Source organism: Gavia stellata, chromosome 16, assembly GCF_030936135.1.
Source record: "Gavia stellata isolate bGavSte3 chromosome 16, bGavSte3.hap2, whole genome shotgun sequence".
In the NCBI taxonomy this organism is placed as follows: domain Eukaryota; kingdom Metazoa; phylum Chordata; class Aves; order Gaviiformes; family Gaviidae; genus Gavia; species Gavia stellata.
In genome coordinates, this window is record NC_082609.1 from 21,969,518 (window position 1) to 21,988,461 (window position 18,944).

Sequence of the window (18,944 nt, forward strand, 5' to 3'; positions counted from 1 at the left end):
AAAGCAATATGATGATATCAGTTCACAAATAGCTTAAGCAGAAGTCCAGCATAGTGGTAGTTGTCTCAGGCTACGTAACAGACCTTTCAAAAGAGTATGAAGTAACAGAACTGAAATGTATTTGGCAAGATGCCACCACTCAGATGATATCCCAGCCTCATGGATATGTACAGTACACAGCAATTCATCATCTCATACTATGTGGCACTGACATTTCTTGTGTCAAACCAAAAATAGTATAGCAAAAGTAAATGGAGCCCCGCATATTATACACACGACAATATTTACCAAAAAAAAAAAGAGACCGAGTTGAGGAACGAAAAATGGACTTTCACATTCACCAGCAGTGCGGGGAAAGCCTCTTGGAAAGGAAGGAGGCTCAAGATAGGGATTCCAAGAACAAAAACCGCACAACTGCTTTCCAAGTAGTGCAGAAGCAAGTACTGAACTACGCAAACTTCCTCCCAGGATGCAGCACATCACCACAGTTCCTCAAGCCTTCAAATTCCACGAAGACCTGAAGTATCTTATCCTACAAAAGTGTATGTACTAGCCCCCTGCACACACCCCAAACCACCAAATCTGGAGAAAAAACAGAGAAACTCTGTCAGAAGCCAGATTCTAAGTAGCAGCTTAAATGGATTAACAAAGAAAAAAAGAGGGGGGGAAAAAAAAAAAAGTTGAGCACAGGAATAGAAGCACAAAACTTAAAGAATTTAGCTATTCAAGCAAGCCATCAGAAGAGCAGCGATAATCAGACTTAACACTGATGCAGACCTCCACCCTTTCTGGATAACTGAAACCCACTAGAGCTCTAACATTTGCATCCTAGACTATGCAAAAGAAATTGAGACATCATAAATATCCCTTTGGTGGCTGAACTCCTACATCTGTGCAAGCCAATGAAGCCAACAAATTAAACAATCTGCAATTCCACTTCACAGAGCATGGCCTGTATGTCCAGAAGAACCATGATGACCACCTCCTTTGGTCTCCAGTGGAACACAAGATGCCAGACTGCCCTTGGATTTTAACTCCTGCTCAAGGGCTGCTTTAGCCTGCTTTGCTAAAAGCCCAGATTTCAGCAATAAATTCTCTACTAGGGGTTGGAGCGGGCTCCAGGAAGAGCCTCATGTCCTCGGTGCATGCATGTTCTCCACACTAGGGAGTGACACAGATCACACCAGAGCATTACTGCCAACTGGCAAGTCAGCCTTCAGCCCCACGGCCAGAACAGGCAGAGCTCACAGAAATCCCGTACTAAGCTAACGCAGGAGAAAAAAAACAAAGCATTAAAAAAAATTAAAAAGAGTGAATGAGTAGTATTCAGAAGAGCACTCTCTTAATCTATATTTGCATAGCGACTAGTACAACAAAGCCCATGAAGAGTTCAGCTTTTAAATACTATCACAACGCAAATATTTTCCTGATGGCGCCTCTGCCATCCCTGAGGAGCGAGACCAAGACATCCTGTCTGGTCACGGAAAGGTAAGCAAAAGACGACTCCTCAGAAGACTGTCACTCCCACAGCTGCTGCACACAGAGAAAACATAAATGCTTTAGGACACAAAGAAGAAAAGTGTCTCTTACTCCTAAGTGGGAGGCAGAAGCAGAAAGCAAGACAATGCATTTCAGCCAGCGCAAAAACACCATCTGCTACATGCATCTGATTTACAAGCAGGATTACTTTATGATAAGGACCAATACACTCACATTTTTAAGGTATCTTGAGGGAATTCTCCATATAGGGGAAGAATTCTGTACTTTTGGATTTTAAAAAAGCTCTAAAAAACTGCTGACTCCAGAATTATCTTCTACTCTTCGTCTGTCTAGTCTGTGACAAAACCAAACAGAAAAAACCCTTATGAGTTGTCTCATAACTACTCCAAACACAAGTGTTTGCTACACCTACAGCCTTCCCCGGTCAAATCTGTTGCCTCTTGCAAGGGACCAAAACCTATCTCCTTTTAAGGTACCAGGCACTAGCATCCCCACACAAAACCAACATTTAATTCACCTACACGGAAAAGTTTATTTACTGGGAGCCAAGAAGGGGACTCTGTCACACTGAACACCTCCATTAGCCTAGGTACAATGTCATCTGAAAACTCACAGCAAAGGGCAAACTACACACAGTTCCTGGCTTCTCAGTCCTGCCACCTCCCTTCAACTCAATCTGGAGATTGCATGGTCTGATGGATCAGGGCACTTGTAGTCTAACCTGGCTCACCGCTTGGCCCTGTGATCATCCACTTTGACACAAAGAGGTGGGGTAAACACAGGGTGGGGAAGAGGTTGATACAGTCTCCCCTTCTGGCAGCAGTCAGAGCAGATTCAGTGTTTCGCAAAACCACATCCCGAGCTGAGCAGAGTCATCACTGTTACCCAACTCACAGGAGACACAAGAGAAAAATCATAGTACTCTCAAATCAGAAACACAGAAATCCGGTGTGATATTTATCAAGTAAGCATGCATTCAGATTTGAAACCACTTTGTACGGTCTTCTATCAGAGGCTGCTGAAGTCAAACAGAATCACATTGTGGAAGTTAATCAAAACACATTACTTCTGTTTTAAGGTGTTTCTTTTGACAGCCATCCAATGTGCAGAAGCACATCTTTATGAGTGCACTGGGACTACCCATACGAGCTTTATGTTCTTTTCCAAGGGTTTAAAAAAATCCAGGCAACACCCGTTAGATCCATTCCCTATGACGATACTGCAAAGGGCATTTCCATAGAACATTTGTGCGAGCAAAGCCCTGAGCACATGAACTGTGCACAGGGGTTTTTTAAGGAGGCTGGTGTAAACTACACTGGAAATGATTGAAGCTGGACAGATTTGTGAGAACCTTCTCACAAATGCTGTCTGTCATTAGCACGCTGCTCTACTAGTCTAGATTACAAACTTCCCAGAGGTGCCAGACAAGACCATCATGGCCAGGAGCGAAGCCAGCAAGGAAAACCACACAAGCCAATAACATAACAGTCCTTTTTCAAGGCAGCTGGTAGCTAACCCCAAGAGATAAAACCCAGTAAGTCTTGCTGCATTCCCAGGCAGATTGCTGGAATTAAAATGAAAGACAATGAAAAAAATGAAACAAATGGACATGCTGAGAAAAAGCTGGCATGTTCTTTGTAAAGGGAAGAGCCTCCTGCCCAGGGCAGCAGCCTAGAGGCCTCTTACACATGAAGGCTGGGGGGTCTCCCTGTGCACAGGGCCGCGATCACTCCCCCACTCCGCTGCAGAAGCCAGGTACGCCCAAGCAGGGAGCCAGCCGCTCTCGGCACTGCAAGGCAGCCCCGGCCAGAGGCCGGGCAGGTACTCACATCCTCCCCACACCCTCGTACATGCGGGTCTCGTCCACCAGCATCATGACCTCCGTGTCGGTGAGGTGGGCGTGCTTCTTCGTCTTGCTCAGCTGCTCGATCTGGATGTCGGCCAGCTTCACCTTCTGCTGCGTGTCTATCACCTTGGCCTGCAGCTCGGTGAAGGCCTGGGGGGGGGGGGAGAGCAGCGGCGATGAGGGGCGGCCCTAACGGGCCGCAGCCTGCCTGCCCCGCGCTGCTGAGGCCGGCCGGCGGGGGGCCGAACGGGCCCCGGGCTGCAGGGGAGGAGGGGACCGGGCAGGCGCCACCCGGGACACGGAGGGAACCCGCCGCCCGCCGCGGAGGGACTTGTACCTTCTTCAGCTCCAGGTCCACGGGCGCCGCCATCTTGTCTCCGCAGGGCGCCTGCGCCGTGGGGGAAGCGCCGGCACCGCGTCCTGCTGCGCAAGCGCGGGGGCTGGGCGCGAGGGCCGCCCGCGGGGGCGGGGCGCGCCGAGGCCTGCGGGGTCCCCTCACGGGAGTGGGGCGGTGCTGCGGGGTCCCCTCACGGGTCGGGGACATCTGCTCGGGCCGCGGGGGACGAGGCTTCCCCGTTGGACCGGACCCGCGCGGGTGTCCCTGGCCCGGCCACCTCAGCGGCAGGTGGGGGCCGCGCTGGCGGCCGAGACGTGGCCTCTGTGAGGGGGACGCGCCGCGGGCGAAGCCAGGGGAGAGCCCGGCGGGCCCGGCCGTGCCCTGGGGGCCCGGGCGCGGCTTAGGCCCCCGGGCAGCCCTGGGGTGCCCTCGGAGCCCTCCGAGCCCGGCGGGCCCCAGCCGTGGGGGACACGTGCCTGCCCCGCTCCGCTGCCCGCTCTAATGCCTCCCGATGGCTGCCGCAGCCAGGCCGCCCCTGCCCGAGCTGGCGGAGCCCTGCCAGGGCTCGGGAGCCCAGCAGCCACCCCTGCCACCCACCGGCACCAACATGGGGGCCCCCAGCCGGCCCCAGGAGAGGGTCCCAGGGTCCCCAGAGCACGAGCACCAGGGGCAGGCCAAAAAGCAGTAACGGGTGCTAAAAGCAGAGCCAGAGCAGTGCTGCAAAATGCAGCCTCATCCTCCAGACCTGTGGAGATGCTGGGGGTGCCGGACACCTCAGATCCAGTGAAATGCCAAGGGGAGGTTGAAATCACAGCGTGCTTGCCGGGCAGAGGTACCGAGTGGGGTGGTGAGAGGCCCAGGGGGCTGGTGGGCTCCCCACGGAGGGGGTGGCATTGCTGCGTCTCCTGCAGCGACAGCTTTCTGCTGCCTGCTGCCCTCAGCACCCTGCGGCCTGCCTCTGCCCACAAACGAATCACCGTCACTCCCTCCAGCCCCGGAGCTTTCTTTGGAGCTTGCCCAGACAGGCTCGGGTAAAGGGTGAGATCATGATGAGGCTGTCAGATGCCTTTTGGGTGAAGGTAGCAAAAACCAAAGTGGCCAGCGTGCTGCTCTGCAGCCAGAGGCAGGCAAGGGGAACCTGCTGCAACACCCCTATTAAAAAGCAGAACGCAGGATCTGACCTTCAGGGACTTTCAGCTCTTGTTGCCACCAGCTCTCAGAGCGAGGCCATCCTTTTCAGTGCCTTCCCCAGCTCTTTCCAGCTGCTGCAGTTGCCCCCCCGCCAGCCCCCCGGCATTGCTATTCACCCAGTAGAGAGCTGGAGCTGGGGAACAGTCCCCGCTGCCTGCAAGGGCAGCTGCACACTGGTGCGAGACCTTCCGCTCTGCCCCCAACTCCGCAGGCACTCAGGGGGATTTGTGTCACCCTCTCTGCGGTGGCCGCAAACCCACGGGAGATGCCACACAGTGGCAAAGCCCATTCCAGGCTCAGGGCTTAGCGGCTGGGTGAGGAGCTGGGGAAAGCCACCAACCCCACTCAGGAGGCAAATCAGCCAAATGGAGTCACGTGCAGGGCTGCTGCCTGCTTCCGAAGGGAGGCAGCGGGGATGGTTCAGCCACTTTTGGGGTGTCTCTTTGCCTGCCTCATCCCTGCTCCAGTGAACTGCTGCCCCCTCCATCTGACCCCTGCCGCACTGTGATGGCCAAAGGCACTGAAACATGGCTGCCAGGGCGCTGGGGCTGGCAGGGGAGAATTGGTTATTAAATTGACTAATGCAATATATTGCAATCTTTCATTAAATCCACACCTGGGATTTTGGAGGTCTCCTAGCTTTGATCATCCCTCTGAAGAAGAGATTGAGAAGAAGCCGCAGGGCTCTCCTCCAAGCAAGTGGTGTCTGCGCACAGCGGGACCATGTGAGCCCAGGCAGGGGGCTGGGGGACGCACTGGGTGATGGCGTTTAGTGGCTGGGCACACGTTTTGTCACCCGTAGACAAGCCAGGCACAGGCATCAAAGGGATGTGAAGGGAGGTGCCAGAGGTCACAGTATGGAGTCAGTGTCAGAGGCAGCAAGTGGGCTTGACACCGTGGCAGTCAGGAAATGCTGCAGCTGGTGACGTGTTTGTACTCCTGGGTCCGTGCCCGGACGGGGATGAAAGGCCAGGCTGCTGAGCTGGGGCTGCTGGAGGCCACCGCCTGCCTTCACCAGGCCCCCCGCCAGTGCTCAGCTTGGCTGACTGCCGTGGTGGCCCACTCCTGTCCGGGGGGGACGGCAGGGTGGTGGAGACTGCTTTCCTGGGACCCCATTCCTGCAGCCACAGTTAGACGAGCAGCCCGGCCTCCCCCCACAGTGCATGGACATCCTGAGCAAGCAGAGTCCCAGCCGGTGAGTGCCTCTCCAGAGACCGCTCTGTCCCAGAGATGGCTATGAAGCTCCCTGCAGTGATGCTGCTGCCTGACCAGCTGCGCGGGGAGCTGCCCCGGGGGCTTCATCCCCGCCTTAGCCGGGAAGAGAGCATCCGTAGGACTGTCAGCCTTTCCCAGCCCAGTGAGGCAGAGGGAGCCAGCTCACAGACCGAGATAGTTTCCCACTCCTACATCTCCAAAATACGTTTCCCACCTCTTGACCTGTTAAATTCCCACCTGTGGGCAGCTCAGCCTGCAGAGAAGCAAAGTGGACCAGAACACGGCCTTGCAGGGGAGGAGGGCGGAGGGCAGCTGGGCTCCAGGCAGAAATTCCAGCTGCTTACAGAGAAGCCTTCCAGTGGAGCTATTCCCAGTGCCTGCCAGGGTGGCATGGAGCCCTGCGCATGTGGAACTGCCCACCATGCAAAGCAGAAAGGCAACAGCAGGGAGCAACTCCAGGAAGGGGAGCAGCAGCAGCACAGCAAGGCAGGGATACAGCCAGGCAACCTGGAGCAGAAGGGCACAGCAGCTGGAGGCATTATTTGCTTAATAGACATTGAAAAAGGCCAAAGTTTGGAGTCTCTGGTTAAACTGACACTCCCACAGCATTAAGGTTCAAGTTTGCACAAAGCAGAGCCAGTAACTTGTTTCCCTGGCTCTGGGACTCAGGCCACTGGAGCTGCTGGGGCTTTTACTCTCTAGGTGATAACACACAAGGGTGCCCATTGTCACCCACTGCTTCCCATCTGCCATAACTGTGTACTTTAGGCCTTCTATCTCAGGAAGCACTAGAAAGCCAAAATATTGCTGCATTCCCCCTTCCCACACCCCAGGTTTTGCTATCGCAAAACTCACCGGCTGTGCAAGAGGGAGGAACGTACACACTCACTTCCTAAGCAACCCCTCCCCCAGTGAGCATAAAGCTTATTTCATACTTCACCAGAGCTAAATTAGGCCAAAAAGCTCTGCAGACTACTCACGGCCCGGCTTTAGTGCACATTGTAGGAGAAGGAATGGAAAGCAGTAGCTTAGCACTCCCCTTTGAAAACTGAAATTTGACATCTGCGGAAGGGAAAGGGGCTGGAGGAAAGCAGGTTTTCTGCAGGGGGGAAGCCCTTTCTCTCTGCTTCAAGGCTCTCTACTAGAGCTGGCATCTCACCCTAATCTCGGCTCCCCTTGGGGAAGATCAGGGAAGAGGAAATAAGTGGTTTGGGGTTATTTTTACTGCAAAGTCAGGAATCAGTCCTGAACCACCATCTGAAATGATGCTCGCTGGAATGACCCCAGCCCCAGGAGCCTGCAGCCACCCAGGAACTGTTGGCATCCCCTGCAAGGGAGGTGCGAGTCCAGCTCCTGATTGTTTTAGCCAAATGCTGGCTTAAAACCAGGAATCAGTCCCATTTGGATCACACAGTGGCCAGAGTGGCTTCACTCATATCTGAGGCAGCTTTGCTTAATGAGCAGACACCCAAACATCACATCCCTCCCAGGGCATCAGCTGGCAAAGACGCAAATCTCCCAAGAAACACAGATGGGGCTGGCCTGGCTGCAGGCTCCTGCAGGACAGATCCTGCCACCACCCCCTTGCACCACGCTGCTCCCCAAGGATGGCACAAGCAGATCCAGTGACGCCCGCCGTGCACTCAGGATCTCTGCCACTGTTTGCAATACCCCGCTAGCAAGGGCATGTTGCTACATGCAGTCTTCAGAGGTCTGACTCCTTTCCACCTCCATCATTAAATTAACAAGCCAAGTGTTTGTAACAAAGTGTTATTTATTAGAATATTACATTGCACTTAAAAAATAAGGGAGGTCTGACCCTGTCATCTTGACCTACATGAAGGATGCAGGGCCAGACCTACAATAAATATAAATACTATGTACAGTTTATCTAAAATAAATATATAATTTAAAATGAAAAATATCTTGTTAAATAGCTGTTACCCTCCCACCCCTCCTGCACCTATGAAAGCCCCAAGCCCGGTCTCCTCGCCTTTCACAGTTTGTTCCTCGGCATGCACCGCAGTGGACAGAGAGCGGCTAGAGAGCCCCTCTGCCGCCGGCTGGCCAGTCCCTCCTGCCTCCGTGCAGCCACCCGGCCGGTGAGTGCCTCTCCAGAGCCCGCTCTGTCCCAGAGATGGCCATGAAGCTCCCCTGCAGTGATGCTGCTGCCTGACCAGCCCCGAAGCTGGTGCTATCCTGCTGCTCCAGCGGGTTCCTGCCATGCTGCAGGCTCCCAGGGACAGCGCTGGCTCCGCGGCTCTCGCCTCTTCCAGGAGGTAGAAGTGCGTTAGTGCCGACCCCTGCAAGAAAGCAGCAGCAGAGCTCACAACCCAGCCCTGGGATGCTCTGCCCGGGGAGCGGTTCCTGCATGGCGGGGCCAAGCTGCCCATCCCATCCAGCCTGGCAGGAGAGCCCTCGTGGCCACCGAAGCCAAGACCACAGCACTTTTCCCCCTGGACACATCCACCCCAATAATCCCCAGGGCAGACAGGATGGTGATGAAAACCTTGTGTTGAATCCCCTTTCCTAAAATTCAACTTCTATAAACTGCGAAAAATCCCACCCCCAACACTATTACCAACATTACAGAAATTCTTTGAAAGCATTACTTCATCCTCACAAAGAACAAAGATTCTTCTTTTTTAAAAAAAGAGAAGTAGCCGTAATATATATGGGCACATCTAACGTCAGGGTTTGGACCAGACCAGAGGAAGTCTGCAAGCTTTCCAGCACCCGGCCACCCCTGAGGCAGAGCACACCCCACCACCCAGCCAGAGTAACATCGCATGGGGCTGGCAGCAAGATCCCCTGTGCCCAGCTGCAATGCATTACATTGGTGCAAGCAATAAGCAGAGTGGGAGTGAAAAGGAAGGGTTTTTTTTGTATATGTATATTAATAGAGGCAATATCTAAGGAGGGGAAGTGACTCAGAGGGTCAGAGAGGGAGCAGAACAAGAGGGGAAAAAAAAAAAAACCACCCAGAAGCAGCTTCCCTGCTTGCCAAACATCCCCAAAGCGTGCAGTGACAGGGCAAAGCAGGGACTTAAGATTAGAAAGCAGGAGGTGTTGGTGACTGGGGGTGGCAGGAGCAGGGGCTTGAGCAGGAAGGGGAGAAAAGAGGGCTCGGAGCCCCACGGGGCAGCCCAGGCTTTCAGGTCAAATCCAGCAAGCTGCTTCTCCAGGCTCAAACTACCTTCAGCTCCCCCCTGGCTCTGGCACGGGATCCACGTAGCGGTCCCAGCCAGCGTGAACAAGCAGAGCCCCCAGATGCCCACTAGCCCCACTGCTGCCCCATGCCTGGCCAGGGACTCACCTCGCCAGCACCCGGCATCCTCAGTGATTCACAGTGATGCCCAGCTTGATTTTCTCTTCATTTTCTACATCGTAAACACCCCTCTTGTGACACCTGTGAGGCCAAGCAAAGAGATGCTCAGAGGATGGAGAAGCCCCTGCCACCCTCCCCTGCATGTGTTCTTCCCAGGGACACGGATCCAATGGCTCAGCCCCATCCCACTCACCTGAGCATCAGCAGGGCTGCGATGATGACAAGACACAGGGAGGACAGGACGACAGCGACCACAGCCAGTGCTGTGGTGTGGTCGTATGCGCTGGGGGGGTGCTCCACAGGCAGCAAGAGGCCGTGACATCTCTCTCCATGATATCCCGGCTGGCATCTGGGTGAGAAGAAAAGTCTTAAAGGTTGGTGGTGGCCAAGCACAGAAGGTCATTGAGTCCCTCACACCCCCATGGAAAGGAGCTGCCTCTTTGCTCAGCCTTAGCCAGCACCCTGCCCATTCCCCTTGGTCCCCCTCCCCTGACCTGGGAGGTCTGGTGTCACCATCACCTCCCTGGTACTGGTAAATTAAGTTTCTCCTGCCCCAAGCACCAAGTGAAGACTCCTAAAAAGGTTGAGCTCCCCCCAGTAGAAGGCACCAGAGTCTGTGCTCTTCCCAGTCATCCCCGGGCAGAGCCAGGCTGCCCAGACCACCTCTGGAAGTGGGAAGTCCCACGCAAGGGAGCGGAGAGGCAGCTGGACCAGAGCTCAGCACTTTCCTTGGAGCAGGCTGTCCCTGCACACCCTGCCAGCCAGAGAGGTGCCACCTCCCTGCAGACTCAAGAAGTTACTCACGTAACAGAAATAACACTCCTCAGCAGAGCTGCGAGGCTGCCAACCCTCCCCATGAGTCAAAGCGCACTGATGGGACCAGATATATATACACCTCTATACCCAGTGCCACTGACCCTCAAGCTTCTCTCCAAGACCAGCTCTCAGCCCAGCCTCCTGCCCAGCTCGCAACACCACCACGTGCCAGCGTCACCTCCCCGCCACGGCAGCGAGGCCGGGCACAAGGCAGCGGTGCAGGTCCCAGCCTGGCAGCATCCTCAACCCACCCCGCTCTCTGGGGACCAGCCCAAGGAAGGAACGATCCAGGAGACCCAGCAACACGGGCAGCCAGCCACGACCAAGTGACACCAGCCAACACGAGGCCTCATTATCGGAGGGGACTGGGGCAGTTGGCCGCTGTTCCTAAAACCCGCGATGGCTCTAGGGAGATGTCACCCAGGGATGGGCCACCAGGCTGGAGAGCCCCAGCCGGCCCCCTCCTGCTTGCCCACGTCCCAGGTCCTCCCCCAGCCCCAGGGATCTCGGAAGGGCAGGAGGCTGGGCAGGGGACACCTGGCTGTCCCAGTCCCAGGTAGGGGGTACTGCACCCCACATCGCACTGGGTCACCAGCCCAAGCTGAGCCAGCAGAGATCTCCTCTTGCTGGCAGTCCCGAGCCCCCTGTGCAAGGGCCCAACTTCATGACAGCTTCCATGCAGAGCTAAACTAAGCGGTTCAAGGAGCTATGTGGAGCCTGATCCCTGCAGATTGCCGGGCGTGCGATCTTGTGGGCACCATAAGCCAGGGAGCTATTATCTTTCCAGGCTCCAGGTGCAGGGCTAGGAGGCTCAGAGGATTGATAGCGAAGAACAAAGCCTCTTATATATCTGCCAGCTCAGCCCCTGCCCACATCAGCGGGCATCAGATATGCACTCCTGGGTATTTCCTGCAGTAGCAGTGCAGATCCAGGTGCCCTGGCAGCAGGAAAACTGTTTCTCCTCCACTTGCTTCGTCTAGTCCCTGCTCTCTACCTGCATCCCAGGGGGTGGGAGAGGGGGGGTACACAGCCCTGTCCTTCATCAGGGGCACGGCACAGCTTGGGCTTGGCTTTGGCAGACTGTCCCCAAAGCTGCTACCTCCAATCCGCCTTGCTGGTGCCACAGCACAGATACTCCTCCTGCATGCACCAGTACATCTCGACAGCCGCGGGAGCCCCGAGCTCTCAGCCAAGGCTGGCAGCAGCAAGGGAGAGGGGGACGCCGCAGGGTTACAGAGTCAGGACAGGGTCTCGCAAACCAGACCTCCAGAAGACCTTGGCTGCAAGACCCCAGCCCCTGCTCGCTGTCCTCCGAACCCCGGCGCCGCAGGTCTCCGTGCAGCAGCTCAGCTGGAGCTCACTGCGCTGGCGGGGGACGCTGGGTCTAAGTCCACGACGGATTTTGGTGGGGGATGGACATTGCTCAAGTAGTACAAGGAAGAGGCCAAGTCAGAGCCATCCCCGCACGGACAAGGGAACATGCACTAAAAATACCGCCTCCGCTCTTCCTCTGCCCGGCGCGAAGAATTGAAGGAACCATGACTAAGGCTCCCCCGGCACAGGCACAGGCCAAAAACTCACATGCAGGAGGGAGCTCCCAGCTCTCGGATGTATTTGCATTCGCCGTGAATACAGAAATCCTTGTACTTCCGCAGGCACGGGTCTCTTTTCTTCCCCAGGCCTTTGCCTTTTCTTCTTTTATTCCCATTCCCTTTTTTCTTGGGAGTAACCAAGCCTTGAGGCTTTGACAGGAAAGCAACTGGAAAACAATTTGGGAAGGAGAAAACAGCGGTCAGACCACCTCTGTGTGCCAGCCAAAGAGCAGGCAGAGCAGCAAACCTCGGGCTGCTGCAGCCGGCTCAGCCCTGGCACTCCCGCAGCCTTTTGTGCAGCGATCTGCCCCCGAGCAGAGGGGGTTTTTTTCCATTTTTTTTTTTTTTTTCAGCTTCTCACAAATATCATGGCCTTTCCGATTCATAAGAACAATTCTCAAGGAAAGGAAGGAATGGGGAGGGGGGCAGGGGGGAACAGAGCTTTAAACATCTCAAATGTGGCTATTATATGCACCAGTTTCCACTGAACACAGAAAATTGCTAATTGCCCCTTTATCTGGCTTTTATTTCCCTGATGAGCGTGCTCTTTTGTAAGACCCTATTCAGGGCTCCAATGGACTCTCCTTCCTGCGAGTACAAGGATGCCTTGCACACCCGGAGCAGGATTAAGAGAGCAAGCCTGGCTTAATTTTTGGTTTTGCAGAGCCAAAGACACAGCGAAGGCATCGTTCCCATGAATTACAAAGGTATGTTTTAATTGCGGTGCAGAGACCGGTGGCTTTTGGTGCGAGGCCAGCTCCCCGCTGGGTTGGTGGGAACCAGAGCGCTGAGCTCCTTGCCTGGACACGGACCGAAACCAGCGTTACTGGAATAGTTTTAAGACGTGCAGATGCCCAAAAGAATCAGCCCCCAGCTTGAACTCGCAAGGTGCCGAGATGCTAGAGAGCGCTCTCTGCTCTGAGAGGGGCTTTTCAGCTCCCCCCCAAACCACGGTGCTTCATAACTCCAGTGAGCCCGGGGAAATATGAACTAAGCCCTGCGCTGCTCGGGGAGGAGAGGGCGGCCGAGCCTAACCTGGCGAGTTGTAACCTGCCTAATTCCTTCTCAACCACTTCCTGACGTAACCCAGCCCGTCTCCTCCTCCCCGGCGAGCACCTCTCGTGCGGCGGCACGCTGGTTGCACGCCTCGCAAAGTTATTTTGCTATTTCGACATCCTTCACGCTACGCCTGGAGAAAACTGATACTCCAGGAAACTGTGGCTTGGAGAAACCCCCAGGATCCGGGTGAGGCCCGGGGCTCTGCCCCAGGCTGGCAGCAGAGGCTATCCCGTCCCCTCCACTGGGGGTTATCTCCCACTGGGGACACACAGCGCTGCTGACCCTCCAAGCCACCTCCACTGTCACCACCTCTCCTCCCCTGGGCTCTGTCCCTCAGGACAGCCAGAGAAGATCTGGAAGATCTCACTGGTAGGAAAACTACTCCAGCCCAGGTGGGTAGAGGGGTGCTGCCGCTCCCCTCTACTCAGGCACCCTGGGGGCTGCGGCACAGAGGAAGGTGCCTTCAATGCAAAAGGCAAATTTTTCTGACTGTAGCTCAGCTGGAGGCATTGAGAAAGTGCTCCGTGAGGCTGCAGCCTCAGTAACTAAATATCCCCCATCCCCTCAGCCTGCCCCACAGACGAGGGTCAGCCCACACCTGCCAGATCGCTCGCTCTAGGACGGGGTCCCCTCCTCAGGGGGTGCACAGAGGAGCAGGCTGGAGCATCTCCCTCCCAGCAGGAAGGGGTAACGGTGTTTCCCGGGGGCTGCGTCCCCTTGGATGTGAAGGGGTCAGCCCGGTTTTGCAGGTTGTTTTCTCACAGCCTGATGGCACAGCCAGAAAGCAAAGAAAAACACGGAAGAAAGGGAGGATGAACTGTACGGGGCAGATCGCTGTCCTCCTGGTGCCAGGTTACTTAGCTCAGCATGTCATATGTGCAAGGCAGAGGTACAGGTCACCCTTCTCGGCCTGTGACAGGCCCCCCATCCCACCCCGAGAGGCCCTGGGAGACTCTCTGGTCCCGAGCCGGGGGAGAGGAGCCAAGCATGAATGCCCAGCGAGCCTAACAGAGCGACAGTGTCCCCAACGCCCCCGTAGCCGGGACCGCCGGCTGACTAACTCTGCCTAGGTATGAGGAGCAGCCGTGTGTAGGCGGCGGGTTGAGTCACAGCCATCCCCTCGCCGGTGGCCACCATCTGGAAGGCAGCACTGGCCCACCGGCCAGGGCTGCGCACCTGCGGGCAGGGGCTGCCGTGCTCCCCAGAAGGACTCTGCCTTCCATGTGCCCAAGGAGTTGGGGGCCCGGGAAGCCCTGGGACCCCCATGCCAGCGACTTCAGGGACGCAGACAGCCCTTGGCACGAGGCGAGGAGTGCCGAAGCCCAGTTGCTCCGTGCTAGTGCCCCACACGCTGGCCCCACTCAGGGCTGCTGCCACGGGTGCTCGGTACCCCACAGACTGGGGGGGTCTCCCCAACTCCCTCCGAAGCGGAGCAGGAGCAGCCGGGGGGCTGAGCCCAGCCCGGTCCCTCCGCGACCAACCGCCCCGACCCCCCCCATCCCCACCCGGGACCTCCCGCCGCCCCGAGCGCCCCTGCAGCGGCTCCGCCCGCCCGTACCTCTCGGTAACTCGCTGAGGTCGTCCCCCGAGGCCGCTCCACCGCCCTCCTTCTCCGGGCTACCGCCGAGCAGCGGGGCCGTGGCCGGGAGCGGCGCGCCGCTGCCGCCCTTGTGCAGCACCTCGTTGTGCAGCTCGTCCCGGCCCAGCCCGCCCGCCGCCGCCGAGCACACTGCGGGGAGGGGGCACGGTCAGGCGGGGCGGGCTGGCTCTGCCCGCGACCCCCACGCGTGACCGGGACAGGGGCCGAGTTTTCCGTTTCCCCCCCACCACCACCGATGCCCGGGACCAGGACCCTCCAGCAGGGACCGGGGCCGTGCCCGCCTTGCCCGGGACTGGGACAGGGGCCGAGTTTTCCGTTTCCCCCCCACCACCCATGCCCGGGACCGGGACCTGCCGCCCGGGACCGGGGCCGTGCCCGCCTTGCCCGGGACCGTGCCCCGCCTTGCCCGGGACCGGGGCCCCCCACGCGTGACCTAGACAGGAGCCGATTTTTTCCCGTCTCCCCCCACCCATGCCCGGAACCAGGACCCTCCACCCGGGACCGTGCCCGCGTTGCCCGTTCCCATGTTGCTCGTGCCCCGCCACCCGCGACCGGAGCCGTGCCCACCACCACCCCCCATCTCCGAGACCCTCCCCACGCGTCTCCAGCACCGGGGACGCGCTGCCCGCGCCCGGGACCACCCCCCCCCCCGGTCCGTACCCGCCGCCAGCAGCGCGTGGATCAGCACCGCCCGCCCGTCCATGACCCGCGGGCACACGCGTCCCCAGTGCCGCCGAAACTCCGCTCCGCTCCGCTCCGCTCGGCCCCGCACCAGCAGCCGCTCTCCCGCCCCGCGGCCCCGCGGCGGGTAGAAGGCGGCGAGCGGAGGGGCGGGGCGGGGCGGGGCGGGGCGGGGCTGCCCGGCGGTCCCGCCCCCGGGAAGGGCTTCCCCCGCCACCCCGGGGGGGGGTCCCGCCGGGGCCGTGGGGCGGGGGGCAGCCCTCGCTGCGGGGGATGGGGGGGGGCTCATCAGCCGCCGCCGCCCCGGTGTCACCCCCTGTCCCCGTCCCCAACCCGGGGCACGCCGCGCTGCGGGCCTGGGTGCGGGGAGCCCGGGGGGGGCTGGTGTCCCCTTAGGGCTGCGCTAAGGCTGCGGAGGGGAGCGGGTGGCTATGGGGGAGCAGGCTGGAAACACTATTCCCTGGTCTCAAGCAGGGGAAAAAAGAGGGGGGGGGGGAGTGCGGTGTGCCCCATGGCATGTGGGGTGCTGCCGCAGGGCGCCCGCCAGCTTGGCGGGACTAGAGGCGAAGGTGGCCCGGGAGGTTTCGGGAGGAGGAAGCGCAACCCGCAAGAAGAGGGTCAGGCAAGAGGCAGGAGCTCACGGTTCAGAGCTAAAACCTCCCCCTGGCCTCGGTGATGGGGTGGCACCCCTGACAGGGGCCAGACTCCCAGCCACATGCCACCCTGTCCAGGCGACGGGAGAGGGGTGGCGGTGGCTGCCTGAGATGGTGGCAGAGACCCTTTTTGTCCGCGAGGCCACCTTTGTGCCCCGCTGGAGAGCCCAACTGTTTCAGTCACGGCTTCATCTCGCAATCCCCTCCTAGTCAGCCGCTGTTCTTGTCTCCTCCGTCCCAGCCCGGGGACTTTGCATTTGGGGGCTGCCAGCGCTTCTCTGTCCCCTTCACCGCGCTGGCAACTGCTTGTTGTGTTTGGCCTCGCCCTCGGCCCAGGTGATGGCCCAGAAAATGCTGCTGACGCCAGCACCAGGCGAGTGCAGAGCCTTGTCCCAGCTCACATTTGGGTTGGCCGCAGCCCATTGCTCATTCCTCGAGGTCCTGAGCCCCCAGTCCCACTGCCGGTTTGGGTTCAGCAAGGCACAATTAAATATTCCTGCTATTGTTGTTTGCGTCTCCAAGGAATACTGCCGGATTTGGCAAACCCCCCCCCTCGCTCACGCCCTCCTCCTTGCTCAGACTTGACTTTTGCAATTGTTTGCTGGATGTTTTTCCTTCCGCCTCCTCCAGCCATCAGTAGCCCAAAGGACTTTGGCAGCAGAGCGAGGCAGGTCAGTGGTGGCCCGGCCGAGGGGCTGCATCGCTGGGGAGCCCCACGCGGTGGCTCCCAGGTAGGTCCCTGTGTGGGGATGGCATTTTCCCCCCTGCCAGTTCCCCACCACCTCTCCGAGGCCCAGCGTGTGCGAGCAGCGTTTGCCGGCTGACCTGGCACCTCGGGAGAGGGAGGCACCGGCTCACGTCAGCTGCCGGGGAGGTTGTTGGCACAGCGGGCTGGCAGCGGGCAAGGGGGGGGTTGCAGGCTGCCATTCCTGCCTGCCTCCCCCTGTCTCCCTGCCTCTGCCTCGCTGTCTTCTGCCGCCTGTTCCCCTCCGCCTGCCACAGCCTCCCCTGCCTCTGCCTCCCTTCGCCTCCCACCGCCTCCGCAGCCACCCCCTGCCCACCTCCTGCACCCCACTGCCCGCCACGCACCATCCTGTGCCGGGGGCCACGCTGGGGCAGCCCCCACAGGAGGGAGAGGCGGACCCCCGGGAAGGTTTGGGTGCCCCGGGGCCTCCCTGGCTCTCCTCATATGTGGGTCCTGCTGCCAGGGGTCTCCCCGTGTCCCCACCCTGGCCAAAGGCACCCCCCCCTGCGCCACGGCCCCCACCTTGGGCACACGCTGCTATCGCAGAGCAAACAGCCTGGCGGGCACAAGGAGCGCGGCTGGGGGGGTGCGGGGAGTGCGGCTGGGGGGCCAAAGGCGGAGGGAGAGGTGGTGCCAGGATCCGGCCCTGTGGGCAGTATCGGTCCCCCGGGAGGGTGGCCCTGGGGAGCACTGTAACAGCGTTTTGGGGACAGGAGGATGGGGCACAGGGTAGGGCAGGGGCGCAGGGCAGCCCACCAAGGCCACCCCGAAGTCCCCAGGCCTCCACACGGGCGAGGGGGACTGGGGTGGGGGGGCCAGTGGCAGCCCCGAAGCTGGGGGAGGGCAGGCATGGCAGAGCCAGGGGATGGCTGGCCAGGTAGGCCCCCCCTCCGAGGTCTGCCCCCCGCCACTGTCTGACCCCCCCACACCCTGTGACCCCCTGCCATGCCATGCGATCCCCCCACCCACCACATGAGCCCCCTACTACGTGACCCCCCCATGCCATGTGAACCCCCCCACGCTGTGTGACCCCCCCCCTCCCTGCCATGTGATCCCAATGCCATCTGACCCCCCCCATCTGACCCCCACCACACTGCGACCCCTCCCCATGCCATGCGACCTCCCCCAAGTTGTGTAACTTCCAACGCAGTGTGACCCCCACCCACGGGGCCCTCCCCCCACGCCATGGACCCCCACCACACCGCAGGAATCCCCATCACGGTGTGGGAACCCCCATCACTCCATGTGACCCCCATCTCACTATGTGAGCCCGCAGACCCTCTGCTCCCCCCTACACCGTGTGACTGCCCCCATGCCCTGTGACCCCCCATGCCACGCAGCCCCCCAAGCCGTGTGTGACCCCCCCCACACCGTGTGCCCCGCCTCAGCGCACAGCCACCCCGCTCCGGGCAGGCTCCCTCCCTCCTGCATCCGCAGGGGGGAATCACACCCCAGCGAAGCAGGATCCGGGTGTTGACCCCAGCCCCGAACCCTCCCCGGACTCCCCCTGCCCCACCACCACCCTGTCCCCACCCCACACCTCTCCTGGAGGAGCTGGGGGTCTCCAAGGAGCCAGGGGTGGCCTAAGCCGAACCCCGTGCCACATGGCCCATGGCCGGGGGATGCCTCGGCACCCGGAGCGCCCTGGCATGGCTTCACCCCCACCATGCCACAGGCTGCTGCCTTCACCCCCCCACCTGCACTAAAGGGAGGGCAGGATGAGGCCAGCCCCATTGGGCAGTTGCTGGTGCTGGAGTGAAGCTTGTTGTAGGGCTGGAAGGAGCCCCAGGAGTCAGCTATGGGGCAGGGGATGGCACGGGGGAGGTTTGGTTTTACTTCGGGATAGTGGGGTTGATGGGGAGGGGTTCCCCCCCCCGCAGGGCCAGATTCAGCACCAGCAGCTCCTCAGCCTCAGCTCCCGGCCCAGCCGCTGCGCGGTGGGTACCAGCACCCCAGGGACCAGCGCGCGCCCAGCCACGCTCCTTCGAAAAGTGACTTCAGCTGTGGTGGCACCTGGCCCCGCGCTGGGCTGCTCCTGGGGCTGAATCCTGCCCAGGGCCGGTGGGTTCCAGCACAACCCGCCCGTGCTGGCCGGGTGTTTGTGTTGCCTGCCGCCGTGTTTGCACTGCACACAACCCGGCTGTTTGTTTGCACGGAGCCAAGCCCGGTGACGGTGGTGGCGGGCACGCCGCAGGCAGAGTGAGCACGGGGCGCTGCTCCCCACCAGTAGCACCGTTCCGGCTGTGCCATCTCCCCATGCCAGGCAGGGTGATGCGGCTGTGCCCGCATCCTTCCTCCCCGCACGCGCTGCAACATCCGCTCACCCACCGCAGCCCACGTAGATGCCCTCCCCACACCAGGATGGCCACAGTCCAGACGTG

General features: G+C 59.5%; 2 protein-coding genes across 2 annotated transcripts in view; both read right to left on the minus strand.

The window, feature by feature from the left end:
* The window catches only part of PFDN1 (prefoldin subunit 1), a 32,756-nt gene extending 29,019 nt beyond the window's left edge, over positions 1-3,737 (minus strand). The window contains exons 1-2 of the mRNA XM_059825424.1: positions 3,684-3,737; positions 3,330-3,496 (exon numbers count right to left, since the gene is read on the minus strand). Of these exons, the coding sequence (XP_059681407.1) occupies positions 3,330-3,496; positions 3,684-3,716 (200 nt within the window). The 5' untranslated portion in view covers positions 3,717-3,737. The remainder of the gene's footprint in view (positions 1-3,329; positions 3,497-3,683) is intronic.
* A 4,406-nt stretch (positions 3,738-8,143) lies between these two features.
* On the minus strand, positions 8,144-15,187 carry HBEGF (heparin binding EGF like growth factor). The gene is made up of 6 exons (XM_059825532.1): positions 15,145-15,187; positions 14,443-14,613; positions 11,815-11,992; positions 9,611-9,766; positions 9,406-9,498; positions 8,144-8,392 (listed from the first exon to the last, which is right to left on the minus strand). The coding sequence occupies exons 1-5, from the start codon at positions 15,185-15,187 to the stop codon at positions 9,426-9,428; spliced, it is 621 nt and encodes a 206-aa protein (XP_059681515.1). The 3' UTR covers positions 8,144-8,392; positions 9,406-9,425.
* Between the last annotated feature and the right edge of the window lie 3,757 nt (positions 15,188-18,944).

Bases quoted from the DNA above. Each gene is read 5' to 3' on its own strand.
- HBEGF (XM_059825532.1), bottom strand. From the start codon at position 15,187: ATGGACGGGCGGGCGGTGCTGATCCACGCGCTGCTGGCGGCGG. The intron at 14,614-15,144 runs GTACGGACCGGG...CCCTCCCCGCAG, and splicing joins CCACGCGCTGCTGGCGGCGG to TGTGCTCGGCGGCGGCGGGC. The intron at 11,993-14,442 runs GTACGGGCGGGC...ATTGTTTTCCAG, and splicing joins CCTCAGCGAGTTACCGAGAG to TTGCTTTCCTGTCAAAGCCT.